Raw genomic sequence first — 12,527 nt, 5'->3', positions numbered from 1 at the left:
TCCCGATTCTCATCACCAACCTGCAACATCTATTCCTCTGAGAAGTTCTTAATTGCTTACTTGTTGGCGACTGGTTGCCCTTCTGAAATGGCACTTCTTGAGATCATAGTTGGAACAAACAGTTTAGTGGGGGTGAACAGTCTAGAAGGTAGACTGGACTCAAATGACACCTGAATATAACATAAGAAAAAGTAGAACGTTGATGCGTTTATTCTTTTTTCCAGTAGCTCAACTTTGTCACCTCATTTTCAGAGTTCTTACTGAATTTAAACAAACACTTTTTAATGTTTGCATATTGTTAGCAGTTGGTTTCATGAGTGGCATTTCTACAATGTATAAAAGCCTAACTTATAAACTAGGTTTTATGGCATGGCAAGAGACTTAGCTGTAAAATGAACATGTGAAAGTAGCATGGTTTCATTCAAACATTGTTTTCAACCTGGAAAGTAGTTGTCTGTAAGTGGCATGTATAGAATGTGAAGTCTCAAAGTGAGCTCCCTTAAAATGTGTAAGTTTCTTAAACTTTTTCTCATCTTTTGTGCATCCCTTAGGTTGAACTTCAAGATGTCCTTTGGGAGAGATATGGAGCTGGAGCATTTTGATGAGCGTGATAAAGCGCAGCGATATGGCAGAGGGTCCCGGGTAAATGGTTTGCCCAGTCCTACTCATAGTGCCCACTGCAGCTTTTACCGAACCCGTACTCTACAGACCCTGAGTTCTGAGAAAAAAGCCAAGAAAGTTCGTTTCTATCGTAATGGAGACCGGTATTTCAAAGGGATTGTATATGCCATCTCCCCTGACCGGTTTAGATCCTTTGAAGCTCTCCTGGCTGATCTGACCCGAACTCTGTCTGACAATGTGAATTTGCCCCAGGGAGTGAGAACAATTTACTCGATTGATGGCTCCAAGAAGATTTCCTCCTTGGACCAGCTAGTAGAAGGTCAGCAGTAAGATTTGGAGGTGTAAAGTTATGTTTGAGTCAGTGTTTGTCTAACCTGTTAAGTCTTCCGCAAATAGGTAATGGTAATGTTGTTCTTATTGATAAAGAAAGGATCTTCAATGGTATAACTGGAATTGTGAATATCTTAAATTGTGCCATGAAATATTGTTGCCTTGCTGCTTATTTCCCTCTTGTTGAAAGTGTCTGACCTTTCCCTTTCTGTTAACCTAGCGTTGCTAGTCCTAGATCTTGAAGATCGCATCTGCTGTTTCTTTTGAACTTGAATATTTAAAAATGCCGACGAGAGTTTAATCAGTTAAACCTGACAAGGTCCATGGTGCTGATGAAACCTACATGAAATTCAGTTTTGATGGATTTTTTTTTTTTTTTTTTTTTTAAGTCTGTTTGTACCTAGTGAAGAGCTCCAACTCTTACCTACAAGTAAATATGCCTTAAGTAAAATACTCTCATGGAGTGGCATAAATGTAGGCAACCTGTTAAGAGTAATGTTGTAGCCATGGTTCAGCTGGGCTAGACTGTAAACTTTTCTGCCCTGTAGCATTTCCTTTTCCTCTTCCCAGTCCATTGGCATCCTTATGTTGTTTTTAAATAAGGCTCATGAACCTGCAGTATAAAGCATTACCAGTGATTTGGGCAGAACTGATGGGTCTTGGTCGCTGTCAAACATCGGAGATGCCAGTTGTTAATTTGCCCATCGACACTGAATTTATCACTCCTTCAGTTATAGTTTTGTTAGCAAGAGAAGCTGTCAGCATTAATCAATTTGAATATTAGGCCTAGGATATTAATAATACCTTTTACAAGTTTTACAAATCGCTAAAGTAGCTTTTCCGACATACAGTGCTTCTGGCTTGCAGTGGATTTCTTTTTGTGTGTGTAGGCAATAGCTCCTAGTATAAAACATCATAATATATAAGATCTGAAAGCATTAACTAGCATATGGCCATAACTGAGGTGGTTTTTTATCTGTAAAGTTTAAATGCAGATGCTTGACTGTGTTCAAAGAAAATAAAAGTGGAACAATTTTTTCATTGCTGCTTCCATCCTGCCCCTGGCTCCAGTGTGCCATGGGCAAACCTGTAAAGCGTGGATCTATAGTCACTGGACAGCTAATTTAGGGTTGTAACAGAGATTGTAATTTCTTTATGATTTTCATTTTTAGCATCGGGTGAGATAACTTGCAGTATCAGGAGGGATCAGAAGAAGGCTAATGGGGGGAGAGAAGAAGAAAAGCATAATGCTGAATAAGGTTCCTGAAGGAGGAGCACATCTTTGCAGAGCAGGTGTTCAGCTACCATTGAGTTGTCTCCTTTAGGTGTCATAGCAGAGGAAAGCTTTTTAAGGAAAAGTTTTGAGAAGAGAATATTCTTGATAATCCTTCTTGCATAAAAAGGAGACAACATGAAGATGCTCAAAGAAAATTGAGGTGGTGGGATTGTCTATGTAAGTAAGGGGTTTTGGGGTTAGAACCATAGGTTTAGTGAAATGGAAAGGAAACTGGTCTTAAGATCGATGTTATGAATGCCAGGGCAGAGTTAGAACTGTATTTGTCAGGACAGTATTTAATTGGTGGAGAAAATCAATTTCTGGGAGGAAAGACCAATATTAATCAACATCTGTTTAAATGCAGTGTTGGTGCATTCTCTTCTCAGTAGTGGTATAAATAATTGTGCTTATTTGATTGGTATGCTCATCAAGAAGCAAGTATCATTGATGTTAATGTTGATTTGCACAGTCTTCTGCTGCCAGTTGGAACCAGCTTTTGAAAAGAAAGAACTGAATGCAGAAATAAATTCAGCAACGTGTAAGATTCGTTTATTTTGGTATCCTAGAGAAGAGTAATACCAGTTATAAATCAGTTAGTCAAAACGAATGACAGTACAAGAGCATAAGTTTATTTTAAAGAAGGGCTTTGGGATTTCTTTTAGTTCGGTGGGACTTTATTCCTTACCTTTTCAATGAACACATCCTCCCTTCCTGTGTATAGTTCAAGTTGCACAGTATTATTTTCTTGTGCCATTAACACTATGGGATTTATAGAAGTCAGTCTTTGTGTTTGTGCAAGTAGAGAGCTACATCCTTGTTCCAGGGGGCTTCTGTCTATTTGTATAAAACTGCAAGGTGAGTTATTTTATTGTTTCCCTAGTAGAGCTTTACTGTAGAGTACAGGTTCATATATTATTAGCTCAGTGATGATTTTTACGTAAGCCCCTTGACTCTCTACTGTACAAATTTATTAGAGTTTGGCTAGTCTGGTACAGCATTAATTAGCTTGAAGCTGTGCTTTGTGTTTAAATAGCTGGAAAATCACTTGATTTTTGCTTCTTGCCAAATGATGTTTGTGCTCAAACTATTGAAATACGAAGCATCCCTTTCTTCACGGTGAGATTATTTCCTTACTGTATTAATTAATTTAATGAGACTGTTACGAATTTAGATTTTTTTTTTTCCTTTTTTTTTTCTTTTTTTTAGGGGGGCAGTGATTTTAGTGATTGCATTGTAAGGTAAATTTGTAAGGCCTTGATTTGGTGCTGTTTTTTTGCCTTTATCCCTGTGAGGAAGTCACTGTACTCTTACCTTCCCATATGGTACATGAAGACAGAGAAGCAACTAGCTCCTGGGGAAAACAAGACAGCAGCCACTGTCTTTCATTCCAGAGCTAAATACATATGTTGTGGCTTAACCCCAGCCGACAACTAAGCCCCACACAGCTGCTTGCTCACTCCCCCTGTGTGGGACGGGGGAGAGAATCAGAAGAGTAAAAGTGAGAAAACTCATGGGTTGAGATAAAGACAGTTTAACAGGTAGAGCAAAAGCTATGCATGCAAGGAAAGCAAAACAAGGCATTTATTCACTACTTCCCATCAACAGGCAGGTGTTCAACCATCTCCAGGAAAGCAGGGCTCCATCACACCTAACGGTGACTTGGGAAGACAAACGCCATCACTCTGAAGGTCTCTCGCTTCCTTCTTCTTCCCAGCTTTATATGCTGAGCATGTTGTCATATGGTATGGAATATCCCTTTGGTCATTTGGGGTCAGCTGTCCCAGCCGTGTCCCCTCCCAGCTTCTTGTGCACCTCCAGCCTGCTCGCTGGTGGGGTGGGGTGAGGAGGAGAAAAGGCCTTGACTCTGTGTAAGCACTGCTCAGCAGTAACAAAAACATCCCTGTGTTATCAACACTGTTTTCAGCACAAATCCAAAACATAGCCCCATACTAGCTACTATGAAGAAAACTAACTCTATCCCAGCCCAAACCCGCACAACATAGAGCTGCTTGAAAGATAGTCCCCAAGGAAAAAGATTGTAAAGGAGCTGTTTTGCTTCAGTAATGTTTAGTTCTGTCCTGCATACAATTCAGAGCTGGCATGGCTGTATGCTGGTGCTGTAGGTTATTTTGAGGTGCAGGGACATACCTTCCCTTTATTTGAAACTAGTGACTTCCCTAGGATTTTGGTGTGCCATCTTTAAAGCTGAAGACAGAGGTGGACTGATGGGTCTTACCCCCAAAATTACCGTTGAACAGTAATAGATTGGAATGAGCAGGATAACTCTGAAACAGAGAGTATTATTTACAGTTTTTACTCCTGGGGTCCTGCTATGTGGAACAAAAACCACAGAATCAATCCATAGCAGAACAGCATCCCTTTCTCATTAATTTTTATTATAATATTACCTCAGAGTCTTGGGTATGTACCAGAATCAATTGTTTTAGGTTTCCATAATACCTACCACAAAAGATGAACCCTGCAGCAGAGAACTGGCAGTCAAAGACAAACCAAAAACCCCAAACCACAAGGCTGAGAGAGTACTGGGAAACAATATTGTCACACGTCAATATTGGGTACACTGCCAAACTATTGTAAAGACTTGTATGTGTGTGTGTGCACGTTTTGTGTAGGCATAATGGCAAAAATAGTTTTAAGGAATAATCTGAAAAAGAAAATTAATATCTCTCAGGGATTATCTCGGAGCTGCAATCCTCATTGAAGGAGCAGTTTGAAAGAGCACAGATATATCAGTTTTAAAATCTGGTAACGGCTGTAACTGGCTAATAACTCTTGGGAGATGTGAACCTCACTAGTGGCAGAGGAGATGATGGGTCACATGAGGACTGCGGGAAGGCTCTTGCGAGTGGAGGCAGGCAGTTTGTGTTCGATGCAGCAGAGAAGCTGCCTGCCAGTGGAGGGTTCAAAAGGCAGTGTCTCCTTGTTAAAGTGGTGGGCTGTGACAGTGTTCCTGACTACTTTTGTGTATGGGTCTTGCTATTCCCACTGTCACCTCATTCCTATTATCTCAGCTTTTCCCTCTCCTGCATGCTACTACTGTTTCTTCCTTGACTCTGCCACCCACTCCAGTGGTGCCGGTGAGAAGCCCAGCCAGGCCATGCTGTAGGAATTGATTGATGTGGTCTCTGATGCGCTCTGGAGTTAATGCTTTCTTCTAAGTCATGCCTACCTCAGCAGCTGGGAATTGATGGGCTGAAAAGATTCATATGCATATGTAATATGCTATCAAAATAATAATAGTAAAGCAGCTGATTAAATGTTTGTAGAGCGGAATCTATGTGGACATTTGTTTATAGGACTGAATTTACACTGGATATTTACCATGGATTTGATCCAGGGCTATCAAAGTTAGTGAAATTTGGACTGGATCCCGTGGCAGAAATGTCTGCAATCCTTATATTGTTTAATAAACAAACAGCTGAATAATCCTGTTGCATAAAATGGTAGAGGGTTGTTTTGGCACTGTTTATTTGATTATTTTATTTCATGAATTTGTGAAGATTCATCCATTAGCCGGTTGATTCACATTGTGTCTTCCTTAACAACTTCTTGGAAGGTCCCATGTTTTCGTATTCTAGGTGCTTTCCAGTTATTTTTTTTCAGTGTGTATAATGCCTATCTTGCTTGTAGCAAGACTGCGGAAATTTGGGGGGGCACAGGGAAAGGAACTGTGTCTTTATTTTTTCACTTGGCTTCTGATGAGGAAAAAAAAAGAATTTTTAGTCTGAGCTGAGTGGAAAGAATAATGTGCGAAAGAAGTCCTTTAAAAGGTCTGAGGAGATCTGATTTGAAGTTTCTGGTGCATCTGATAGCTAGGTGAACATGGGTGGGTCAGATTTATTTCCTGTAGACGTTCCATCTCTTTCGCACTGTTGCATTTTTTCAGACACTGCAGAAAGACAAGGCAGCAGTAATATAGTTTAAGTAGGTTATTGCTCTATTAACTAACACGTTTGGGAACTATCAGGTAGTAACTTATTTGGTTCAGGTCATCTTCCTTTTGCAATCTGCTCTGCATGGTGAGGGATAGTTAGAATTCTTTGTCCTTTCCCCTGAGAGATTGCTCTTCTGCCTTTTTGCATGTACAAAACCAAGGGGTGGAAGTGAAGAAGGGCAGGTGTGCCTGTTGCACGGGGTGCTGGGGGTGCCAGTCCCTTCCCTGTTCTCTTAATCTGTTTATTGCCCCATCTGTTGGGGAAGTGGACCGCAATGAATGACTGCCGCACTGAGCATCCTCGCCAGGATGCCCTACCACCAAAGCGTGCAATTACTGCAGTTCCGCCATCTCTGGTGGGCTCATAAATTAACTTTCCTTTCCTTGTATGTACTCTCCTTTGAGGAATCAACACTATTTTCAATAATTTGGCAGTCCTGCTGCTTCACAAAGAGGGGTTGGTTGTTCCCTCTCTGCTTGCATGATTCAAACAGGTTCTCTATTCCTTCTCCAGGGTTTTCACCTAAGACCAGCTGGCTTCTTTATGAAGCCATTTTAGGCCAAGTTGGCTTTAGCACGGAAGAGCAATGCAAATAATCCCTTTCAAGAGATAATGCCTTGATCATTCTTGCAGTGAGAGTATCAGCAAGCTGAAGGAAACTAACTGCTAATACCGATATGCCAAAGGGGAATCAACACTTGCATCAGGAAAGCTCCAATACTTACAGGCAGTGATTCAATGTTTCCTTAGCAGGCACCCTGTATACAGATATTATTTTTTAAATCGTATTTTTAATACATGAAGCATGTAACGAGATTCTGTCGTGACCTGTAAGAACTATCCTTCAGTGTTACGTGGCTCTAGTGGTTCAGCTGCATTGAATTTTGACAGATGTGTCACTGCAGGTAGTAGCTTTTTGTTTGTCTTTTTTTTTTTTTTTAAGCATAAACCGTGTTTTGGGATCTGTCTTTCTACATGATTAGCTTTCTGATTAGCTTCTCAATGCTAAGATTTATTTTAATTGTTCCACATGGAATTTCCTGAAGTGTTGAGCACTGGCACAACTTAAATTGTAGGATTACTGGTTCAAAACTAGCAAACAAGCATTGTGTATCTTTTTTTTTGAAGGGTTAAAGTGGTGTGCGTTTCATTTGCACTGTTGCTGTGAGGAGGCAGGAGGGCTGTTAGGAAAGGGATACTTTCTAAGATTTTGTAATGACTTTTTTCCTAGATGTGAGATACCCCAAAACAGCTGGGTGTCCCCCTTTTTTTTCTAATGGCTATTGCTACTCTAATCAAGAGTCAAAATTTCATTAGTGACAGCTGACTGCACTGTGAAACACTTGCTCCCCTGTCTTGGGGAGCTGCAGTCAAATAGACACTTTAAGTGGGATGTCTTTTCTATGCTTTTGTTTAACCCAATATCTCCTAAGATTCCTTCTTCAACACGTGTTCTGTTACAAATCTAGTGTTTGGAGATTGTCACCTGCTTCTTCCAGCTGTCAGTTAGTCAAAGCTGATGTTTGTGGGCTGTATTTGTGCTTAGGCCTGACCCAGAGTAAGGGCTGATGATGCTCAGTGGGATTACCCCGGGAGGTGTATTTTCCTGGTCTTTGGAGCTGGGAAAACCAGCTTGCTGCTGGTATTGCCTGTCTGCAGATCACAGCTTCTGTCTCCCCTCAGGTACGAGTCATGGGGGTGAAGCTGTTGTGTGCGAAGCAGTTGTAGCCAAAGATTACCAAAAATAAAAAGGAAAAAAAAAGAAAATTCTGTCATCACCTAATAGTTTTGGTGAGGAAGCAACAGTTAAGGCAGAAGGTGGATTTATTGGACTAGTAAGTCATGCCCCTTGTGAAACTTCTTTGCAGTCTTCTCTCCTTAAGGTAACTGTGAAAAAGAAGAGAGGATGAAAACCTAGGTGAAGGCTTTTTGTCCTTTTCTTTGAGATTTCCTCTGCATACAAACATCACGGGTGCTAAAGGATTGGGCTAGACATTGAAATTTCTGGCTGCTGTCAGGGTGGGTCCCATGTTCAGGAAATTTAAGCTTGTATTTGAGTGTTTCTAGTTTTTTGAGTACTTAAAATTTGCTGGATGTAACCATAAAACAGGGTTTACTGGTCTTAAGATCAGATACAAGATACTTTTAGGACGTAGGGCTTTTGTCCATGGAGGTTTTTTTTTCTTACAGAAGAAGGCCTGGCCCTTAGGACCACCGTGAATGAGAACTGCAGTCCCTGGCTAACATCCCTGAAGGTTTATAAGCCCCAGCACTTCGCTGGAAGTATAAACAGTCTTAAATAACAGCATTATGGGAGAGGTGTCTCTATTTCTGTTTTCCTATATAAGATAGCTCTTACTAAAGATATTTCATCTTAGAAGGCCCTGGATATTCTACCTCCAAGGTATTCTGTAGCTAACTATGAGCCTCTTCAAGGGGAAAAAAAAAATATATCTTGGTGCAAATATTTTATTGATGTAATATAGTACTGTTGGAAGTGAAGAAAGGGGAGAAAAGTCTGATACTAAAACAATCCCGTAACTTCAGTGATTGTATTGGTCTTTTTTATGGTCATTTACACCATACATTACAGTTTTGTAATGAATAGCTGATGTGCTGTTAAACGCTACAAGGAACCCAGCTGACCTTTAAATATAGCTGATACTAAAAATCATGTGGAATGCTATCCTTTCAAGAAGGGGAACCAAAAGAGTTCTTAATAAACTACATGTAAATCTTCTGGGTACAACATGTATGGCCATTTGTTTATGCAACTACCCTTTGAGAAGTCAGTTTTAATACGAAGAGTTGTTTTTAAATAAATAATTGTTATTTCATGCAACTAAACTGAACAATTTCTCTAATAGCACTGAACCTGCAAATCTGATTTTTATTTCACACCCCCTCCCCCCAAAAAAAGAGATTGCTGGTGGATTTTAAGTTTTACAGCAAACACAAGTGGAGATAAGAATAAATTTTGTTTAAAAATTTATGAAAGAAACTTCTGCAAAATATTTTATAGAAGAGGTATTTATTGTATTGAGTGCAGTCCTGTTCACAGTAGGGTCTTTTTTTTTTTTCCACTACAAAACACTATTCATGTTTTTTAAAACTTGTTAATTTTATGGAAGTGGTGTTGTGGGTGCATTCTGACCTTACAGTAATTGAGTAGCTAGTGCTAAAAATATTGGACAGGGACATGGATAAAAGAGAATAGGTAGTGTTTGATCACTCTTGGATCATTACTGTGGGTAAGCCTTTCTGTTCTGATGTTACCGCATATATATCTATATGTGTCTCTCATATATATACAATGGATAAAAGGAAGAGCTTACCTTTGTCTTTTGTAAGGTTGGTATAAGCATTCTGTCTTAGATTCTTTTCTTAAGACTTTAGATGTTACTGCAAAGTGCAGAGTAACTTGCATTTACACCATGACTAGTAAGCATTGGAATGTCTTACTTCATCTCCCACTCTGTATTTTGTTGTGCTTTAAAAGAATTTTGTTCTGCTTTAAAAGAATGCTTTGGGGGGGAAAAAAAAAAAAAAAAGGAAAACCAAAAATCTTTTTATAGTTCTTGCTTGATCTTATGCTGTCATTGCATTTATCTTTTCTGCCCACTGGTCCATCTTCACATGTTGCTCTGACTTCTTTGTCTTCTTTTGGAGTCCTTCCACTACCTTTCTGATAATCACTGTGCAGTGTGTTACTGTTTCACCTTTGGAGCATCATGCCAACAGCCTTGAACCTCTGTTGCTTTTGGGGCCTCATGTCAGAGTGGATCCCCTCCCTATTTCTAACTGTGGTAACTGTGTATCTGCCAGCATTCCTTGTGTGCTGTATGGTCTGTGGGATTGGGTTGGGTGCTCTGAAACCTTAAAATTTGTGTCCAGAAGTAAAATTTAAATACTTCTTTTTCTTTTAATAATTGAACTGAGAGTCCCCTTTCCTTATGGTAGGGATCATTAGGAAAATCTTTGGTTCTTACGTGCTTTTTGGCATAGGAGGTACATCACTGAGTTTTGTTCTGTTTTTATTTTAATACCTTGGGCTAAACTGCTAACATGAAGGCCTCTATGCTGTTAGCATACACTGAACTACTGAACCCAGAAGAATTAAAACATCTCAGATGTTTTTGTGGTATTGTTCAGAATAGGATTTTGCATTATTTGTAATGGAGTTTAACTGCAGGCTGCTAGAAGGTGTGGTCTTGCTGGATCTAGTATTGTTTTCTTTGGGAGTTTTTTTGCAGCCAGAGGGTGAACTGGATCAGCTTGTTGTTGCAAAATTAGTATTGTCTTTGTTACGTGTAATCAGATCGAGCTGATCCAACTCACCCAGTGCAACTGGCAGTGCAGTCAGTCAAGCTTAAGGGAGAGATTGGGAGCACCCAGGCAGGTGCCCCCTGTGCCTCTTTCGCAGCAGCCTGCAGCTGGACTGGATTAAGGCATTACTGAACAGAGACATGCTGGTGTTTTCTGGCTATGTTATAGTTCCTCAGGAATCACGTGGGTGTGGTAATTGCAAAAATATTTTATTGTAGATAATGTTCCAATAGAAATATGAGCTATAGTAATTTTTTTCTTTAAAGTATTGTAAATTTGTTGTGAGGAGGACTCTGTAATTACTACTCTTTGCCTTCCTTGCCCTCCCTATTATATATTGAGTCAGTAGAATAATACAGTGAGATTTCTTGCCTATACGTAGCCTGGGTTTACGCTACCTAAAGCTTTAAATAATCAAATGTTAACAGATCTCCTATGACACTTTCATCCACCTTTTATAGAAAGTTAGTTGTAACCTATAGTTTTTGATAACGCTTCAGAGGAAATAATATGAAATGTTTGGGGCCTACTGTTTTGTTAGGAGTGGGCCATTTAAGCATGAAGGCTGGGGGACTACTGTGATAACGTGCTGGGACTGGGCAGCTGATTAGATATGAACACTACTTACTGACAGCAGCGATCCCCACTGCAGATGGTGTTTTCTGAAAAGAAAACTGCTGCTTTCAAGGATTTTGTAACAGCATTTTCTGAATGGTTAGCTGACGAGTGATCTTTAAAAGAGATTTTTATAGCCTGTAGCATCTGAGAAGGGAAGAGATCAATATTTTATGCACAGTAGATCAAGAATGATAACAACAGTGTTTAATAACTTGAGAAGGATTTGATTTGGTATTTTTCTGTTTCCCGCCTCCAATCTGACTTGCTGGTCTGGCATTTTTGTTTCCGCAGGAGAAAGCTATGTATGTGGTTCCATAGAACCCTTCAAGAAACTGGAGTACACGAAGAATGTAAACCCAAACTGGTCAGTGAATGTTAAGACAACTTCTACTTCTCGTTCAGTGCCATCTCTTGCCACTGCTAAAGGAGGTACTCCAGATGCAAAAGAGAATAAGGATTTCATTAGGCCTAAACTAGTCACTATCATTAGGAGCGGAGTGAAACCACGGAAAGCAGTCCGGATTCTGCTCAACAAGAAGACAGCACATTCATTTGAACAGGTTCTTACTGATATAACCGATGCCATCAAGCTGGATTCAGGGGTGGTTAAACGCTTATACACACTAGATGGAAAACAGGTAAGAATTTTCATGATGATCATTCTCAGCATGAAGAAAATATAATTTTCCAAAAGGAAAAGAGCAGTACATTAGTAAAAAAATTACTTTTCTCTAGAACATAGAACCAGGCCTTCCACTGTTTGTAGTGTACTTAAGATCTGTACTTAAGAGCAGTTCAAGAACACATCATGAAGCATTACTTGGCCTCAGTGATGGTTTTGCCATTTATGATAAATAATAGCTCTAAATCTGTCAGTCGAAAATGTGGTGTGGTTTTGGCTCTGCATGCCGGAAATGTAGGATGAAGGATGTCATTTTAAAGAAGCTCATCTTTTTAACTTATTTCAGCTTTTTCTTGCAGCAGTTTTATGAGTCATTGTACTTGCCTTTCCATAAACAGTGAGGACACATTCCACCATGATAAATGCAGGCCTACTGCTGTCCAGAGTGACCAAATGATGAGTCTTACGGCAACTAGAATGGACTATGAAGAAGGCACAAGCTTAGAAAATGAGTGAGCTTTTTCCCTTTTGCAGGAAAACAAGTAGGGTTATGTGCGGTGACCACATTTATTGAGGAGTCTCTTCTAGGTTACATGTTATTTCTTCTATGAAATACCTTCAAGCAGTGTCTCTTTCTGGCTGACTTATTAAATTGCAGTAGAGTGAGATTTTGAGAGGCTTCTTATTGAACTTGGGGATGGAGAGGCAAGAAAAAATATTACAGAGTAATCCTACTTCTTTTTTGTCTTCCACTTTATTTGTAATTTATCTACGGACA

The 12,527-nt window shown here is 39.7% G+C and overlaps 1 protein-coding gene across 1 annotated transcript; it reads left to right on the top strand.

Moving 5' to 3' along the window:
- Positions 1-557: 557 nt before the first annotated feature.
- Positions 558-11,810, top strand: LOC104070097 (serine/threonine-protein kinase DCLK1-like). The gene is made up of 2 exons (XM_009573157.1): positions 558-940; positions 11,419-11,810. Exons 1-2 carry the CDS (start codon positions 565-567, stop codon positions 11,808-11,810), a joined length of 768 nt encoding a protein of 255 aa, XP_009571452.1. The 5' UTR covers positions 558-564.
- The last annotated feature ends 717 nt before the right edge of the window (positions 11,811-12,527 follow it).

The sequence above is a fragment of the Fulmarus glacialis genome, unplaced genomic scaffold (genome assembly GCF_000690835.1).
Source record: "Fulmarus glacialis isolate BGI_N327 unplaced genomic scaffold, ASM69083v1 scaffold38942, whole genome shotgun sequence".
Classification (NCBI taxonomy): domain Eukaryota; kingdom Metazoa; phylum Chordata; class Aves; order Procellariiformes; family Procellariidae; genus Fulmarus; species Fulmarus glacialis.
This window is presented reverse-complemented; position numbering and strand designations above follow the sequence as displayed.